Source organism: Tinamus guttatus, unplaced genomic scaffold, assembly GCF_059628265.1.
Source record: "Tinamus guttatus ecotype Peru unplaced genomic scaffold, ASM5962826v1 Tinamus_guttatus_pri_ptg000198l, whole genome shotgun sequence".
NCBI lineage: Eukaryota > Metazoa > Chordata > Aves > Tinamiformes > Tinamidae > Tinamus > Tinamus guttatus.
Window position 1 is genome coordinate 5,716,603 of NW_028288732.1, and position 19,945 is coordinate 5,736,547.

Sequence of the window (19,945 nt, forward strand, 5' to 3'; positions counted from 1 at the left end):
GCAGTGATGATATTAGAAAGCCCTGATTGCCTCTTTTGCTGCTGTTGCTGCCTGGTATGTTGAAAGTGGGGGGGAAAAAAAAAGAAAAAGAAAAGAAAGAGCTTGTGAAATAAGAAGAGCCTTATAAAACTGGCTTTTCCCATCACGAGGAGCACTGCATGGGATGCAATGTGTGCAGCTGGATTCCTGCTGCAAACCTGGATGGGTCTCATGGCCACCCCAGCTGCAAGAGAATGCAGTGAGGAAGTTTAGTCCTGCCTGAACCTTCAAAAACCAAACCAAATCAAATACACTTGGGGATAAACATTTATCTTTCCCAACTTTATTTGTTTTTTCGGTTTTGATACATCCGCTGAATATTCTTCTCCGTTCCTTTGATTCTATCTCAAATTCAGGAGCATCTTTGAGCAAAATGTTCCTTCTCTTTTTCCTTTTCCCCTTCATTTTCTCATCTTGTTTCCATAATATGCAAACAAGCATGAGTTGCTCATTTTGGGTGCACAGCTGTACTTTCCACAGAAATTAGACTCATTCCTTTTAAGGACACAAGAGCTTCTTATTAACAAAGAATGGACTGTTTAAAGTGGCAGGACTGTGTACACCAAGTACAATAGGATGGCAAGCAGAAAAATAGAAGGAAGCTTTGTTGAGCATTTTCAAATATTTAGGCTGCAGAAATTTGATTTTTTTTTTGCAAATGTTAATGTATTTTTATAACATTATAAAAGATTAGGGTAAATAGGATTATTAGTAGGCTTAAAGGGTGTACAAAATCTGAGTCCATACCCTTAGCTTTAAGATAATATTAATTATCTCACAGCAACAACAACAACAACAAACTCTCAGGAAGCAGGAGCTGGGCCTGCTCCATTGCATGTTAGGCACTTCCTGCACAGATCAGAAAAATCCATATGTATTTTTAGCATGTCAATGTTCATTTTAATATGACAACATCTCATGAACATAATGGCTACAAACCAGGTTATGTTACCTTATAGAAATAAGATCTTGAAGGAAATGTGTCATGTAGGTCTTGGCATTCCTCTGTGCAGAATCACCCCTAAGAGCTAAGGACCTTATATTCAATAGAGGAACTTTATGCATTTCACTTCTTAGATGGACCTCCAGATAGTAAGATATATATATGAGCAGGACACCACAACTACCTACTGCCTTTTGAAGCTTATAACCAATGCTGTTTTTTCTGCAGGCCAGGCATGTGCTGCGACACAAGTACATAGCTCAAAACTTACTTGGGCCTAGAAATCCTTGGATTAAAACATGGGTCCAAGCTCTTTTCCAGCTTGGAAATTAAATCATCATGGGATGCATGTTAACACGTGGAAAAATCTGTGCATAGCGATGCTTATTATTCCTTTTTATTGACTGGAGAATGCAGATTGCCAAATAAACCTCAAACAGAATAGTGGCTAATCAGGCATGGCATTTTCTACCACAGATCATAAAATGTTCTATTCATCGAGCAATGAAGTCATCTGTTAACTAAGGAAAACATGATGAAAACATGATGGCCAAATATTGCTGATGGAGGGAGATATTGCTGGTGTTTGGGAACAGGGGAAAAAAATAAAAAGGCCTCCTAGGCTCAGCAAAACCTCTGCTCTCTCTGCTCCGTTATAGTCCAATGTGGATGTATACAACTAGGGTGGCATGACAAGAATCAGACTGTGGATATGTGACCCATGGGCCACCTAGACACTCCTTGTGTGATCTTTTCCTCTTTGACCTGGTTTCCTGACTACTACATTTTTTAGAGGCAGAGACGTTTTGAAGGGCTATATTGTGAGTCAGGGAAATTGCACAGCTTTCCCCCCAAAAAGCCCTTATATTTAGGACCAGTCTTGGCAGCACGAAAAAAAGTGTGTGATTTTATCCAAAGGATATGGGGAACATCTGGAGTAACTAGTCTGTTGATCCTCTAAACGAATATCTCTAGGTCCTCTTCTGTAAATTTCAAGGCTCACACTATAATCTGAAGAGCCTTTTTCAGCCCACTGCTCCTACACAAATTGCTTTTAAAATCTGGAACCTGCTCTCAGTAAAACTCTGGTACAGCTGAAGTTTTCCAGGGAGGTTGTGGCATCTCTACCCTTGGAGACACTCAGTGTTGGAGAAGTCCCTGAGCAACATCTATCTTATAAGTTTACCTGTTTTTAAGTGGGTCCTTCCCACCTAAACTATGAGTCTAGGAGCTCGTACTAAATGCTAATCATGATTTTGCAACCAGACAAATTACCTATGGTCAAAGACTCCTGAGTTTGGGATGCTTGGTGCTCATCAGCTCTTGTTCCCAGGGCCTTGAAGAGGATCTACATGTGTAGAAGTGTTTCTGAATAGACACTTTTCTCTCCAGTACTGATTAATTCATGTACAAATTCTGAATTTCTTTTTTTTTCTTTCTTTTAGACACCATGATTTGGAAAAAAGGTAGAAGCGTCTATACTAGATTCCTTGTGTGGTTTCTCCTGTGTGCGTTCATCAGCAATGCCCTTTTTGAAGAGAACATCATTACAACGAGGAGAGGCAAAGTAAGGGGGGTGAGCGTGCAGGTGCTTGGGGGGACAGTGACAGCCTTCCTTGGGATTCCCTACGCACAGCCGCCCGTCGGCAGGTTGAGGTTTCAAAAGCCAGAACCTCGTGAGAAGTGGTCAGATGTCTGGGATGCCACAAAACATGCCAAATCTTGTTACCAATCTATAGACAATACTTTCCCTGGATTTGCTGGATCGGAGATGTGGAATCCCAAAACTAACCTAAGCGAAGACTGCTTATATCTTAACGTATGGATTCCCTCTCCCAAAACCAAGAATGCATCTGTCATGGTGTGGATATATGGGGGAAGCTTTGAAAGTGGGTCATCTTCCTTGCCTGTCTATGATGGTAAGTTTCTGGCTAGGGTGGAAAGAGTCATCGTTGTTTCCATGAACTACAGGACTGGAGCACTAGGATTTTTGGCTTTGCCAGGGAACCAGGAAGCTCCTGGAAATGCAGGTTTATTTGACCAAAGATTAGCACTTCAGTGGATCCAGGAGAACATAGCAGCCTTTGGGGGCAATCCAAGAAGCGTGACAATATTTGGAGAGAGCGCTGGCTCGGCGTCCGTCAGTTACCATGTCCTTTCCCCTGGAAGCCATCCTTTTTTCACAAGAGCCATCATGCAAAGTGGATCTGCAAACTCCCCTTGGGCTGCAATACCACCTTGGGAGGCCAGGAACAGGACTATGGCTTTAGCTAAGCATTTCCAATGTCCTACCCACAACGAGACAGAGCTAATCCTCTGCCTCCAAGACAAGGACCCCCAGGATATAGTGGACAGTGAAGCTTTTGCTGTCACGAGCGATTCTCTTCTTAAAATATATTTTTGTCCAACCGTAGATGGTGATTTTCTTTTGGACATGCCAGAGATACTGGTTGAAAATGGCGTTTTTAAACAAACACAGATCTTAGTCGGCGTCAACAAAGACGAAGGAACAAGTTTTTTAGTCTATGGAACACCTGGCTTCAGCAAAGATAATGATAGCTTGATCAATAAAACAGAATTTCGAGCAGCTTTACAATATGCCTTCCCAGAAGCAAGCCCACTTGCACTGGAATCAATCATTTTTCAGTACACAGACTGGGAAAATGAGCAGAAACCAGAACACTACCGTGATGCCATGGATGACGTGGTTGGGGACTACATTATAATATGTCCCGTTGTGGAATTCACCAAAAAATTTGCACAGCTAGGACACAACGCGTTCTTCTACTTCTTCGATCATCGATCCTCAAAGCTCCCATGGCCGGAGTGGATGGGGGTGATGCACGGTTATGAGATCGAGTTTGTGTTTGGATTACCCTTAGAAAGAAGAGTTAACTACACCAAGGCCGAAGAAGTCTTAAGTAGGTCCATGCTGAGATATTGGGCAAGTTTTGCAAAAACGGGGTAAGTTTCCTGTAGACGTTTGCTTGACTGCGGTTTCATAATCATAGAAACCTTGCCCGTACTGGGTGTGATTTGAAGCCCGATGAGAGCTATGAGGAAGGATTAATTGTCCAGCTAGCCAGAATTCCTATTTTAGCTCTGATAAAAACAATGTCTTACTAAAATAAACTGTTGGCATGGAGCTCACTGCATTGGATGAGCTTAAGAAAATATCATGTACCCACCTATAAAAGCAAATACTAAACGTTTTTCGCCATAGCAGCAGCTGTTGCTAAGGTAGGTTAGTTTTTCAAGCTTCAGAAACAAAATATGTCAATATATTAGAAGTAAGAGAGGAAAAACAGCTTGCTTTAAGACATAACATGCCCAGAACGTGCAGGTGGATTACATCAAGGTATATTAACCTCATGCTATGAAAAAACTGATTGCAGGCTGTGTTTTTTCAGCTCTACACGATGTTCTAAGTGTGATCCAGGGTTTTAGTCCAGTTAGTGACAAATTACTTGCTCTTTCCCTTTGACTCATCTTTAAATGAAACACGGCCCAGCCAGGCCAAGAACCAAATACGTGTGTTTGATCTGGACTCATGGAGTGGTTTGAATGCACTGCTGCACTTGGGGGGAATCGAAGGTTATGTAGTGGCTTGTAGAGGCTGACGTCAGCTCTGAAATTGGACCTTATAATTTTTTATTAGCAGATTAATAGATCAGAAATCAGAAGAGAGTTTTGTGCTTGTTTAGTCCATATCTCCTTATACATAACACAAAGGCTCCTTACTGGGGTCGTGTAACAGCCATCCAAAAAGTGCAACTCTTTCCATTGTGCAAAATTATTTGTTAGTAGGAGAAATTTAGGTCCAAGATAAGTTTTGTAAAACAAACTTACGTTTCTGTGAACTTCTGGTTTCTACTATAACATGAACATATATGCACATTCACTCCCGTGTCCCAATTACCTTCTGCAGGAAATTGAGTTCCCGTATCTGGCTAAAATTAGAAGACATAAGGTACATTCAGGTTTAAGTTTAGGAAATACTTTAGCCACCAGTCTTGTCATCTAGCCCAATTATCATTTGCACTGTAATTAGATTAGCCTACAGATCGAGTTTCAAGCAGTTTCCACAGCAAACAGCAAATAATCCCTCCCTCTGCTTCTACCACAAATATCAAAACCATGACTATTATAGGAGATAATATAATCATACAGTCTGAGTACGGCTAGAAGCATAGATCAGTATTAACCCACTATGTGCCACTTTCCTCATAATCCAGACCACAAATCCCCATTAGGCTCTGTAATAAATTATCCACAGTATAGAAGGAGAAAAGAATAGACATAATTAATAATTCCAAAATAAACAGCTGATTATTTTTTTTCTTGGCACTTTTTTTGCACACTGTAAATATTTATAAAGAACTGGGGAAGCCCTCCTTGCGTTTGACATCTGTTTAGAGTAAACTCCAGCATGATCAAAGGACAAACATCTGGGGAAAAAAAATTGCTTTGCCATTGATGTTTGCAATGCATGAGGAGAAAATTAGGCAAAAAGATGAAAATCAGAAATATGGTACAGCATAAGTTTCAGTGCGGGCGTCTGACCTAATATTCTAATGTGCGTTAGTACAAAAGCGTTAAGGGAAGAAAGAGAAGCCTGTAGGGAAAAAAAGAAGTAAAAAAAAAGGGAAAAAAAGAGGGAAGGTAGAGGCAACACAAGCTGGAATAAGTGAGTTTTGCCTGGGGACTTTCTCCCCGCAGGGCAGGGTGCTCCGGACCCGCTTTGGTGCTGCAGCTCCTGGCCCCACAACCCTTGCAAGGGGCTTCAAGCCCCAAATCTGGCCCTAATGCTCTCTATTTTTCCTTCATACATGAACATTGGAATTAAAAATGGTGATAGCAAAAGTCCAAGGTATATATACTACTCTGCAGGAGTAGTACTCATTTCACATCCTTGCTAAACAAAAATAGCTGTGATAACCGACCTTTTTTTTTTATTTTACTGGAAAATTATTGGGGTAAAGCTTTTCTGCTATGCTGTTATTCTATTTTTCATATTCTCTGCCTGTAATTTTTGAAGACCCTGCTGTATATTTACGCAAGTGTCTCTAACGTCCATGCAGACCCTCGGACAACAGGCCACGGCCTTTTATTCTCGAGATCCCCTGCGGATGCACTTACCCAAAATAGAGCTCAGGAGGCCGGAGTCACTGTGAACGGCTGTGCAAGGAGGCTAAAATCCCATTTAGGAGGTTGCTTCTTCAGGAAACTGTGCAAACTGCCCATTAAGAGCAGCTCTTGACCCAGGGGCCACATGAAGATGCAGATGTGGCACCTCCCTGTGCTCCTGCACACGGCCACCAACTGCCACCACCCTTGTCCCTGTGCTCTACTTCATGGCAGAGTCGGGGATGGATGGGAAAGCGAGACATTCCTCATGTGTCCTGGCTGCCCGAGCAGTGACATGAGACACCTGGCAGGCCCGCGTGGTTCCTAGGTGTGATGTTCAGGATCCGTCTGTGGGATTGTTATTACTAACGCTATCACCATGAGGTAACTCCTCGGCCTTCCGTTCCCTTACAGAAGCGGTTCCCGACAAAAAAAAAATATGTGTATGGTCCATCTTAAGAGCAGGTATAATGAATATCACATATTATTGCTATTATTACTTAGCAAACTAGCAGTTTGTAGCAGTTATTCTACTTCTGTTCTGAACAAAGAATATCATTTAGAGCATCCTTACTGGGTCCTAATGGCACTTGAGATGGAGGAGATGCCGTACGTTAGTCCTAGTCCTCCATCAGACAATGATACCCTGGCACAAGGAGCTGCCTGGCAAGAAAAACTGGGTTAAATTCTGAAAGAATGTGCTACTACCCTTCCCAGTGTGGCCAAGTGCTTTTGCCTTCCCAAACCAGGCAGTTTCCAGCATCTCTGATGTGGCAGAGACCTTTGTCTGCTCGCGGGTGGAAAAAGGAAACTCCTGCTGAAGTGCCAACAAGCCCTGGAGCACAGGAGGCAAAAGCTTGCACCCATGGCAGCTCCTTCCCATCACCTAAATGCTTCTGCTGTGTCATTAGCACTGCAGCTTTTAAAGATTAAACCTCTGGTATGAAGCGAGGCACACTAGGGAACCTCACCTTTTCCAGCGTTATTAGCTTAATTTCATGAGCTTTCTCCTTTGTGTATATTTGAGCCTTGAGAGAACATTGTTCCCTCAAAAATCTCTGTGCTGTGAGAGAGGAGCGAGAGGGTTGATGGAGGTGCTTTCAGCACAGATTAAGCATTTGGATTAGGAGAAAGAACAGATTCCCAAAATTGATCGCTGTGACCTACATTTTCATTTAAAAATCCTCCATTTACCTTCACCTGGGGCCTCTTCAGCCAGTTCTTCTGTTTGAGCCTGTAGGCCCTCGAACATCAGTTGGAGAACAGTCTAAAAAACATTTGAGCAGATTCCTGAAATGTCAAAATTATACAGAAAAATAGACTCAGCCAAATTAAACTCAGCAGGAAGCCTAAGTGTGACACCAATATCACATGGGAGGACAGCATGGGGCTCACTATGCTTACAGGTGAGCACAGATTAAGTTCATTTTAACAACATCGAGCTAGTGTTCATCAGCTTCCTCCCTTTCTCTATGCCTTTCTTTAAATAAGGTCCATGGTGAGGGAGATTTCTCTTTTAAAATACTTCTAGAACTCATTTCTCTGCCTCATTTTTGATGTTCTTCAGAAAGCTTTTCAAAGCAAGCAAGTGACACTAACAGGTCCTATCAATCACCACCAGCAGAATGCTCTGCTACCTCCAGTAAGACGCAGCTTTATTTATCATCAAAAAATATATGGCATCCCAAATCAGCAGTTGCTAGGCTATGAGTGTTGCATTACTTTATTCATTAGGTTTAGTAACTGTATTTTTTAGACATGAGTGAAGTAAACTGACAAGGAGACAGACAAATCGGATGAGATGAAAACTCAGATAAGAGCGTAGTGGAACATACAAAGATAATATTTTTTAAGGCTTTGTGAAAAATGTTCCCTATAAAAGGGAACTGGCAAAACTTGTCTCACTGCCAGTTTTACAACTGATGAAACAAATCTTTGCAGCTTTTTCTATAAAGCAAAGCTTTTGAAATATTTCCCCCTGTTTTAGGGGAATTTGAGAGGCTTTGATTGTCCCTCTAAAGCTCGAAAGCACTTTGCCTGGTTATTACTGCCTTTCCCTGATGTTCTACCCATAGACATATAATAAACTTCAGTGCTTTTGTTACCAACTTTGTACTCTATGTTTATAGAGAGTAGTTTCAGAGCAGTGAAAACAAGAGCCTCACGTAATGCCCAGGTTACAGGGTGAGCTGGGGACCCATATCTGGTATGCATGGAAAGGAAAGAACATATTGAAGAAAGAAAAAGTGAAAAACAAACAAAAAATAACAAAAAATAACAAACAAACAAACAAAAAAACAACTTTCCAAACTCCTTTCTAATTTCCTAGTACTTGAGAAAACAGGAAAATCCAGGTACCACTGTTGGATAAGAGATGTGGGGGGGTGGTCCCTGCTTCTGGGGTTAGTGCACATTTCTGCAGACCCAGGCAGGGACAACACTGAGATCTGGTGCTGATCCCTTTGATCATGAACATAAAGGAGTTTTGCCTTAGGAAACCTTGTTTTCTATACCTGTTTCTAAATCTTGACTAAAATTTGGGTCTTTAAAAGTGACTTCACATGTTTTTGGTGTCCGCATATATTATTATACTAAGGAACAGTACTGGAAACCTGCTTTTAGCAGCTAATACATTTGGAAATAGTGCATCATGGAAACATCAGTAACTGGAGACTTGCACTTGGCAGTCACCTCGGTTGCTGGCCTGCAAGCTGAGAAGCTATCGTGGAATTTCAAAAACGAAACCAGGAATATTTGAGCCAGTCATTTTTCTTGTGAAATAAACCTAGGATACAAATTGCTTAGATGGGCCGAAAATTATTACTGCTATTGAGAAAACACAAGAAAATTCCCTGTTACCTTTCATACATGCGGCAAACCTGATTCTGTCCAATAGAGGTTTTGTACTCTGCAAAAAATGAGTCAAATAGCACATTTCAAAGAGCAGGTGAGAGCTTTTATTAGGGAAATGTCCAAATATTGGAAGAATAATTGCATGAAACATCAGGGTAAAAACTCTAGCTATGATGTTAAGGTTTGCCTTGAACATAATCCTGGTAACACATCATAGGAAAGGTTAAGATTTAATACACTTGCCAGGAATAGAGCAGCAGGTAAAAAAAAAAAAAACCCTCTTCCTGATGAGAAGGGAAGAAAAAACCTCTGTGATTAAAATCAGTGGATTTCAATTACAAAAGGGGAAAAAAAAAAAAAGAAAAAAAGATTTAGATCTTCTATAGCTTTTGTGCTTCCTGCAGAAAGCTATTTTAGGCCAGATTTTTTTTTTAAGTTTGCTTCCCAGGGACTTAAGCATCTCAATACCTTTGTGTCTGTTCCCAAAACGATACCGCACTCTGAGTCACAGTTGCATCCCAAGGACAGTTCATCCGTTTTGGCGTGTGCTGCGTTACTGCAGTGACAACCACAGGTAGAAACCCAGTTATTTGGGGTGGTTGAAGCTATTGAGTGCTTGGTGGAAAGGCCGTGAGCGAGGAAGAGGGGAAAGGAGGGAAGGAGACACTCACTGGTGCAGGAAACCAGATGGGTAAGAAGGGACAGAAAGAGGAGAAGGTTGAGCAAAAGCAGATGGAAAGATAGGAGAAGAAAATGAGAGATGTAGAAGGAGTTTGGGGGTGAAAGGACCTGTGGACAGCAAAGGAAGGCAATGCATGAATGAACTTATTACAAGTTATTCATGGGGTGGGCTCATGTATATGTTCAATGCACTTCAGAGGTAATCCAGAATTAGGAATTACACCCACTAAAACATGACATCTACAGGCATGCACATGCATGGTTGCAAAAGGCCCCATAAAGCTCTAATTAGTGCAATTAATCCTCTCACTCTGGAGCTGCATACTGTTTTTCTGCAGCTTGTTTCATCTTCCAAAGGCAGAAACTGGAGTTTTCTGCAAACCCCATTTTTCCAGGTGATTCGGGCACACTCATCTGAAATTTTGTAGGAGGCTCAGAAACCTTGCAGGCCACATTTTAATTCACTCCCCAAGACGAGAGATTGGCTTGTTTCAGGGAGGTGGCAAAGGGGAGAAAAGGAGGAAATGAGGATCAGCTGAGGTTAGCTAGCACTGTGTTTTCAAGGTAGCTCCAAAGGGCGTTTAATTTTTTTCCATCAGCTGCAAAGAGAAGTCAGCTGCAGATAGATGTAGTTAGCAATTTAGTTGCAGGATTTGTGAGATTCTGTACCCACAAATCTCAGAGCTATATAAGAGGAAATCAGTCATTTCGTGCTTGCAGTTAATTATCTTACACAATCATATGCCGGTGCAGATGCAAAATTAAAAGTTGCCATCATCATCTTTCCCAGACATCCCTGTTCCATCTGTTTTCTCTACCTTTCCTTTGGGAAACATAAGACAACAACCTAATTTCCCGCAAAACATGTTTTAAGGAGCATTGCCTCAAACTCAGAGCAGAGAGATCCATTCTCTGCCAGTTACTGGTCAAATACGGTGATTTTTGCTGAATTAATGAAGTAAGGCAATATAAGTGGTTCAGTATCCAATGGAGCAATAACACATATACACACTATGAAAGTCACTTAATGGTTATACATATAGGACTGTCAGATAGGGCTAGCTTGCCCGGCAGTAGAAATCTGTGATTCATGCTCCCTCCCTACTGCAAGCAGAGATTTGACAATGGCATTAGTGGGAAATACCAAGAAAAATGTTAGTATGGTCAAGTCCATCAGAACACAGTGAATCTAGATGATTTTATTTGGCACGGGACTATTTGGAACATTCGTCCTGGGAAGAAATAGTGATTAAGACAATTACAACTGAAAAGAAATCTCAAAGATTGTGCCCTGGTAGAGTGTCTACCATGCAGGCTGTGTTGAAAATTTGGTCCTTCGAGATAAGAAAAGCATTGAAGTCCTCTCTGTAACAATTTCTGGATGTCTGGGAATGAACTCTATTAACGGCAGAGGAAGCAGGAGATGGAAAGAGCAATCATATACATTCAAGTGGCATCATTATTCTTTCTCACAACCAACAAGACTGACAAATTTTAGCAAAGTCACTGGGAATTTAAAATATAGTATTAATAGTTCTGAAGCAATAAAATAATTTTTCTTCCCCATTTACAGATGCTCTTTAGCTTTGTCCCAGAGAGCAATAGTGCTTAAAAGTGTGGGCAAGTTTTGTGCTTTTCCAGGTCACGGCAGGGAGGAGGGAAGTTGTCCAGGAGATCAGCCACTTTCAGAGAAGGAGTAAAAGGTCAAGTGTCACATCCTTTTCTGGCTGCTTATTCTTTTATTTAGCTTCTACAGAAATGATTTCCTCCTTCAAAGTCTCAATAGGGTTCAGCACCTTCTTTCACTTCCAAATAGCCCTTGTCAACCCCTGCAAGTAAGACTGAAAACCAGAGTTTCCTCTGATTTCCTACTGCAGCCAAGAGTACCAAGAAAGTAGCAACTTTAAAAAGTGGTCCTTGAAAGCTGAAATTGATATCATGTGAAAAGGCCTAAGAGTTCTACAAACTACTTTGCAGACTCTTTTGTTGTTTTCTTTTTACAAAAAAAAAAAAAAAAAAAAAAAGCAAAGGATTTCCTTTAGACTGAAGTCTTTTCCAGTTTAAGCCATGGCACTGCCTCCTTTATGTTTATTCATAAGTGACATAAACCTGAACCCAGATTATTCACATAAGAACCTGGGGAAAGGTGTCATATCATCACTGAAAAATCCATTTAGGAGCAAAGCAGCTTCTTTTGCAAAAGCTACAGGGACTTCTCCACCTAGGACTTCATCCAGGTCCATAAAATTTTCTATTTAGTTTGGCTGGATTTGGAACAAACCCGAACATACTGGTTCACCTCAAAAAGTTCTGGACTGGTCTTCCCAAGGCCATCCAGAATAGCCAGTCTGACGGATGCGTGTTAAGAGGAAGGAATAAAACACTTCTTATGTTTTTTTATAAATGATATATGGCCAATGCCTTAAAATGACCTCCTCAATCCCTTATGTGCAGCAGGAATCTCCCCCCAAAATGCCAAGACCTCCTCAAATGAGAGACCTTTGGGACTCTGCACTGGCCGCTCCACGAGCTTGTTTGAAAGAGAGCACAATAAGCCCAAAAAAGCATCATCATCATCATCAGTAGCAACTCGTTGCTTCATTTCCTGAAACCGATACCCTTCGCAAAAGCACATCCTGTGATAATTTATGGTTTAAGACATCTAGACGTGCCTCTGCTGTGACCAGAGAGGAATCTGGAAGGAACATCCTGAGTTTTATTTAGCTATGAAGGTGCAGGAAAGCCTAGCTGCGAAGGCCGGCTCCGGTTTCTGTCGGTTCAGGAGTAAGGCAGCCGCATTGCTCAGGTTGCTCAAGGATCAGCTGCAGAAATAATGTTTATCTTCCATACAACTTGCAAAGCAGTTTCCTTGGGCTGCGACTCAGGGGCACTTTGTTTTTTGTCCTTGTGCTCCGTTCCCACTCACAGATCACAGAAATGAGTCCATAATCTAGCAGCTATCACAAATTTTCTGTAACAGCTCCTTAAGAAAGAGTGTTTTGAAGGATCTAATCCCACAGCCTTGCCTCAAAGCAGCGAGCAGTTAATCATACGAGCCTTTCTATTTGCTACACTTTGAATAAGGCTGAAAGATCATGGAATTAGTTTCCTATGCTGTCTTTAAGGAGCAAGGAAATGAGAAAGGTTTAATTAATACCGATTTGCAAAAACTGGTAACTAATCTTGCAAGAATCAAATTCTACTCAACAGATCAATGCTTTTAAACAGGACAGATATTTTTTAGCTTTTTTTTTTTCTAAATTCCTCGGGGCCACGTGAGGTTGTGTTATGAATAAGAGTACTTAGAAGTTTAGGGTAAAAAATAAGGGTACTTCCTAAGAAGTCTTCCTAAACCCCAGTTATTCCACAGGCCAACCATACCCCTGTCCACGTAGTCACTTTTAAAACTGGTAGTTTTCAGAGCTCAGTTAAGATAAATGGCAGCATTCACACTCCTCAGCTGGCAGGTTTCCTCAGCTGATAGATTAGATGTTGTCTTTCCCACAAAGGTGAGGGGAGAAAGACAAGAGAATAATTTTAAAATAAAATATTGCTTGTGACAGTGCATTTGCACAGAGCGTTCATCAGTTCGATGGAATAGATGGTTAGTGATTAGCTGATATTAAGGAATACTCTGAGGAGCAATCAATAATAATAATAGTAATAATAAAATACAGTGAAGTATCTTCTTTTTAGTATTAAGTATCAAGAGCACCTACTGGTAGCAGCACTGACAACAAAAATAACATGTATTTGTTAAGTGAAAGTATGTCAGCTTTCTAATTCACTTCTGCAGGAATGGCAAATATATTCCATGTTCTTACTTGGCTCCAGGGCTGAGTCAAGTGCTTAAAGACACTTTGGATGTTTTGTTTAGTGCTACTGTGATTAATATAGAGTGTCCTGCATGGTATCACCATTAATAAATCCATGGTAAAGTTAAGATAGATTTTCAGGCTAAAAATCTGAAGGCCTTTCCTCAAAGTGCAGGATTCCACCATTTCCAATCCCATTGAGGTCAATGGAATTGCTTGCTGATGAAGACATCAGTAGGAAGGATTTCTGGGCTTTTCTTATTTACTCAAGTATAAACTCAAAGCATCACATTAATCACATTCACTAATAGTAAGTTTTATGTGTGTTCTGGGCTGCTATATTTGCAGTAGATACGGAAGAATCTATATGCTAAACTGCTCTACCACACTTGTACTGCTGTTAGCATTAGAGTGAATGCTGGGGTATATATATTAAAACTAGCTCGGGTGTATTTGTGAGAGCTTCAATAACTCCCTTTGCTTGCAGTATAGACATATGCAAGCGATCATTAGCTCCCAAGCTACCCCTTGGGCTGAGCACTCGCAGCATGTTCCCTATTTGAGGCTGTTCTCACTATTTCCATAATTCTTACAGCCTCTATAATGCAGCTATAGAAAACAGAGCTGGGCTCATTGCTGCTCTTACATTAATTCCAAGGTAGTTCCCCCAGCCCATTATCCCATGCCCATAGAAACACTCTGTAAAACTCCATCCGTCGGAAAGCGGGGACCAGGAAAGCTAATAAAAATGATTCACGCTCGCGCTCTCCTCCCATTAAAGCAGCGGTTTGAAAGAAAGGGGGGCCCAACTAGAACCCACTGTCAGCAGATAGGAGCCTGGCAAAGCCAAGGAAGTCGCATCCAGCAAGGGAAGCTCTAAATCCAGCTCTCCTTGCTCAGGGGAAAGCAGAGGTTGCTGTGGCATGATCGTAACCTCTGAATAATCTCGGTGGGCAACCTATTCCTCTACCAAGGCAAGCTCCAGTTCTGCTACTGACATTGGGCTGGTGTAGCCCAGCTATGAGAAGCAACTAAGGGGTGTTCCTTTCTTTTGTTTTTTTTAGCAAAATGGATAAACCCACATCATATTAAACAGATGCCTTTGCAAATAAAACAGAAAAAAACAGCAATGCTGCAAAAGTTTGAGAGAATCCGCACTAGCATGGTGTAGTGATTAATTCCACTGAGCATGGGGTTAAAATAAGGTTCATGAACTTCAGTGGGAACATTGATGTGCATAAAGTTGGAGCATGAGAGCAGCTTTCATGGAGACTGAGCCCAAAAAGAAACTCTCTGTTTTTCAAGTTAACAAGAAAATACGTTTGACTGCCTTAAAGATATATCTCAATTAAATAACGGAGTACCTGTAAACAAGCTGCTATACCACTGTGGAAAAGTCGAGAGTCCAGACTGTAACTTCAGGAGTATATGCAAAGATAAAAAATAGCTGAAATAATAGTGAAACAAATTTTGTTTAAAACACAGATTTTTTTTTGTTTGTTTTTCTTGCATTTATTTTCTGGAAGTAATTCAAATAATTGCTCTCCTTAATTGCCATAAAATTTGCTCATGCAAACATTAAAAAGCCTGTAGAAACTAGTCACTTCCTAAAATGTGCGATCATAGAATCATGGAATCATCGAATCCTTAAGGTTGGCAGCGACCTCCAGGGATCATCTAGTCCAACCCCCTGCACATGCAGGGTCACCCAGAGCACGTGGCACAGGACTGCGTCCAAGGGGGCCTTGGAGATCTCCAGAGATGGGGACTCCATAAAATAACTCCTATTTTCTTCACACAAAATGCAGGTTTTGCCTGACTAGAGCCATAAGACTTGCTCATGCAAACATTAAAAAGGCTGTAGAAACTAGTGGCTTCCTAAAATATACAATCAAATAGCTCCTATTTTCTCTACACAAAATGAAGGTTTTGCATGACTAGAGCTTATAGATCTATAGATCTCCCCAAAATCTGCAAGAGTATTTGAGTGAATAAAGATTTGAAGGATTGATGTAATTGATAGGACAGAGGTTTCCGTGGACGTTCTGAGCCTTGTTCAGCAGAAACATTTTCCCACAGCCCATCTCCAAAGATGGTCTTCCCTTACGATAACTGTGAGTAGAGATGCTCAGGGTTAGAGTTGTGTGCAGTACTGTGTTCCTTCTTTTCCACAAAAATATTCTCCCAATAAAGTTTGTTTTGCATATAGGATTAAACTTTGCATTTGGCCCAAAGACCGTGCAATTTTACGGTTTATTCTAGGCACTACAATTCTCATCATGAAGCTCTTCTTCCCAAGAAGGAAGGGAAAGTAATGTTGCTAGGGCAGTGCGGTTACAATCTTAACTTTGTGCCCTTTCCAGTTAAAAAATTATGCTCCTATGATCTTTCTGCTTTGCTATCACTGGAGCTGCTTTTTCACTTTGAAAGTTTTCAATAGTGGAGGAAAGGAGGAGATTACTGGACATTTATCTCAATGGTAAGCATTATAGGAACGTGGAGAAAATGTCCTCATCAGCAGATTTGTGTTTTTTAAAATGGTGTGTTCATCTGACAGTTCTTTCAATCACTTTTAGTAAAATACATCTGTAGCCATAGTATAACCCCCACACACACACCTGTAAATTATAACGTGGCATGCCATGATTTATTTCATAGCATAAAAGCTGTTAAATGAATACTGACAGCACCATTAGTGCTCTGATCCTGAGCTGAAGTGCAAGTCAGCTCTGCTTAAGTCATCATTCTCATGAGCCATAAATAAATGTGCAGTTAAAAAGGGGTCTGTAAGTTAATCAGTGCAGAATTAGTAAAGAAGTGAGCAATTTAGGAGCTTAGGAATGGGCACGCTCCATCACCTCACCATACTCTCACATTGTGCTTCTATGACTGGCCAATAACTGGTGCTAAAAGGTAGAGAGCATGGGCCAAAACTTGGCTCATTCTGCGTAAACCAAGGAGTATGAATACAATTTTAGCAGCTAAACTTCCATGTCTGGTACCTCGTTCCCTTCGTTGACAAGCAGAGCTCATGTTGTCTCCCCGTGTGCTGGGCTCCTTCCCAAACACTGGTGAAATTAAAGTAGCGATAACCAGATTAATGCAGCTGCTGATGCTCTTTAATTTATCTCAAGATTCGGCAAACCATGTTGCCCTGCCCTAAAATCCAGGTTCCTTGATTTCAAGCTTCTAGCAGAGAAAATGAGCTCTGCTGCTTGCACCCAAGGAAGATGTTTAATTGGTCTTCTGACTTCTTAGCTAATATAAACTTTTATTTTAAAGCCACACACCATCTGTCTTCTATAAATATCAGTCTGTCTCAGGTGTCCCTATTCCAATCTTTTTTTTTCCCAACACCCTTAAACTATCTTTTTTTTTTCTCTTTGAGTTACATAGATTTATCCTATAGATACTACAGATGTTCTTTTTGGAGGGAAAACAAATGGATGTTAATTTGTCTGTCCTTTTGAATGTTAATCTGCCTCTTCCTAAACCCTTACAAATTCTATTGTGCTATAAGTATTTATTACAATTAATTTACTGCTAGGAGCTGTGATCCTGTAATGTAGAAGGCCACTTTTATAAAGAGTCAAACCTCCTCGTGATTTCCTAAAGAGCCGAGGTCTTTCATGCCTAGCACTTCAGTAAAGATGCTCAACATTCTTTGAGTAATAGCTGCTTTTTCCTAATGAGAAATAATTCTCCTCTCCTCCAGCACAACTATCATACAAGATTTGGACTTTTATTTAACCTTCACTTGCATTTCAGTCTGAGGTATTTAGCCCAATATATCTGTCCATCTGAATCAGACAGTAATGCTTGAATTAAAATGGGAACATCACAGTCTCCCAATCTGCTTTGTTTGTTTTTTACTTTAGTCACCAATATTTTACAGAAGAAAATTGCTTAATTGACGTACTGAGGTAATTTCTCATTAGAAATGAAACGTTTCTGTTCACTCCTTTAGAACACCAAATGCAACGCTGGCTAATGGGACAAGATGGCCAGTCTTCACAAGTACCGAACAAAAATACTTCACTTTAAACACGGAACCTCCCAAGATATACACGAAATTACGTGCTCAGCAGTGTCGATTCTGGAACACGTTTTTCCCCAAAGTCCTGGAAATGACAGGTAAAAGCTCTCTCTTTTTTTTTTTTTTTTTTTTTTTGTAGATTTGCTTATGTAAACTGTTTTATGCAAGCTCATTTGCTTCATATTAATATGGTATTTTAGTTTAAATCTTGAAGATTCTGTTTGCAAATGTATTTCCATGAGATATTCAGATGTTCAAAGAACTGTCCATCCTGTATTGTGTCCTACAGCTGTGGTCATCAACCCATAAACTCATAGCACCCAGCTACAAGCTGGCTCAACCCTGGGGACAGCCTAGGCCCTGGACTTGTGCAGAACAGATGGATCTACAACAACATGAGACATCTGAGCACGGTGCAAATCTCTCCATTCTCCAGGAGCCTGGAGCGAGGGTCTTGGAATTTATTCACTCAGGTTTCCCTGGGGTAGTGGCAATAGCACAAAGTCATTGCTAAGCTGGGAACTTGCACAGGGATTTCTGAAGGCCAGAATGGCTTTGTATAAGTTTCATGTGTCCCAGGTATATTGTGGGCTGATATATTAGGAGTATATCATATAGAGCATATGGGATTATATCGTTATGTGACAGGTTCACGGGGGATAAAGCGTTCTGCATGTGCCAAGTGAGTATTTGGTTCTTCTTCAGAGGTGTGTTTTATTTCCAGACCTTCAGACATCAAAGACAACTAGAAGGACCTTGGCATTGACCGAGGAAAATTGTGTCTGAGTCGTGACTACCTGCTCATACAGCCTGTTTGTGAGAGGTAGCTAATCACTACCCAGAAAACACACAACTGCAGCAGGTTTTTTGTGTTTACTTGAATATAATGGGCTTTTAAATCCGCTTGTACTGAGACAGGTTTTTGTGCAAAGGCCATAGCAACTCTTGCTGTGAAGTCCATCAAACTGACCAAGGGTCTGTGCTTGCGGGTTGCACCAAGAACTCTCTTATAAAGGCGATTTTGTAGCTCTGAGCTGCATGGGAGTCTCATTTCAGAACTCGGATGCAATTTTTAAAGGTTAATTAGTAATTTACAAGCATTCTGCAAAGCTCAGCTTGAGTTGTAGACTTAAAAATAAGTAAAATTCCATGAAAAAGTGCACGGATTTCTTTTTCGTTTCCCCTGATATAATTTGTTCCTTCCTAATTTGAGCCTATATTTGTCTTATGGCTCAACTTTTATCCGCTCTTAATTCAACAGAAGTTTTTCAATTAAATCAAGAGAAGCAGCAACATCAGTAGGTAAAAGGAATACTTTATCAATTAATTTTGGGATTTAAAAAGAAAAAAAAAAGAGAAAATGAAGTTATGTGGATGGAATTTAGGATTTTTTTCGAATTTTGAAGCTCCCTTTATTCTGAGCCAGAAGAATCATTTTAGGTGTTTCTCTAACCAGGCTGTGAGCTCCCACGGTGTAACGTACACCTGCCAAACAACCGGCCACCACCAAATGCTCCATGGCAGAGTAGAGGTGACCTCTAGACACTGCTCAAAACATCTTGGCAGGAGGGCAGAGCTGCTTTGCATGTCCCTGTGTCAGGAGGGATGATGAAGCAGCCTCCTGACCTGCCAACAGGTCTTCATCTGCTCTATTGTGCTCAGTAACTCACGATATGTATTTACATTATTAATTAAAAGAAACTCAACATGTTCTTGCACAGAAAGGAAAGACTTATCATGCTGGATCCTGCTCCAGAAACCAAGCAGTTATGAAGCAGTGCTGTTTCGTCATGTGTCTGAATCTATGAGTCCTTGAAATAGTGCAATCAAAATATTATGGTTTTGTATTTATGTTTGGCACACGATCTCTTATGATTTTGACAAGGAAACTCTTAATGTTTCTACTTACAAACATGATATACTACCATTATGTTGTAAAAATCCTCTTCTCTGAAATATCTTGCATTTCTATCTCCTTTTACACCCAGAGGAACTAGCAGGACACTGAATGTCGTAAACAGAAACATTTCCTCATCTTATGAAGGCCTATATTTTCTATTATTTCTTCTACTAAAATACTCTAGTAAAAAAGTAAAAGATTACTTTAATATAATGTAAGACAACAAAAGAACCAAAATAAGGACGTTTATTATTGCAACTAATAGTTCAAGGGTAATTCTGACAGCCAAAATGGAATTATTTCAGCTAGGATCTGAATATATTCATAATATTTCATTTGAGGGCAAAAGCAGTTGGACAATCACCAGAACTCTCTTTGTGATAACTTGCTAAAAGTACCACACCGTAGGGACAGAGCTCAGTAAGTGACTCTTAAGTGGCTTTTAGAGCAATCATATGTTAATTATAAAAGCATCTATGTAAGACTACTTCCTTAATACAGTCCTGATGTATCCAGACCCCTCACTATTTATATACTCCTGTTTCTACTTG

General features: G+C 40.6%; 1 protein-coding gene across 2 annotated transcripts in view; it reads left to right on the forward strand.

The window, feature by feature from the left end:
• Nucleotides 1-2,432: 2,432 nt before the first annotated feature.
• Nucleotides 2,433-19,945, forward strand: part of BCHE (butyrylcholinesterase) — a 347,216-nt gene continuing 329,703 nt past the window's right edge. For both annotated transcript variants that reach the window (XR_015913319.1, XM_010224796.2), the window contains exons 1-2: nt 2,433-3,946; nt 17,426-17,592. Coding sequence is in view for 1 of the 2 variants with exons in the window: in XM_010224796.2 (XP_010223098.2) it covers nt 2,433-3,946; nt 17,426-17,592 (1,681 nt within the window). In the remaining variant the exon portion in view is untranslated. The remainder of the gene's footprint in view (nt 3,947-17,425; nt 17,593-19,945) is intronic.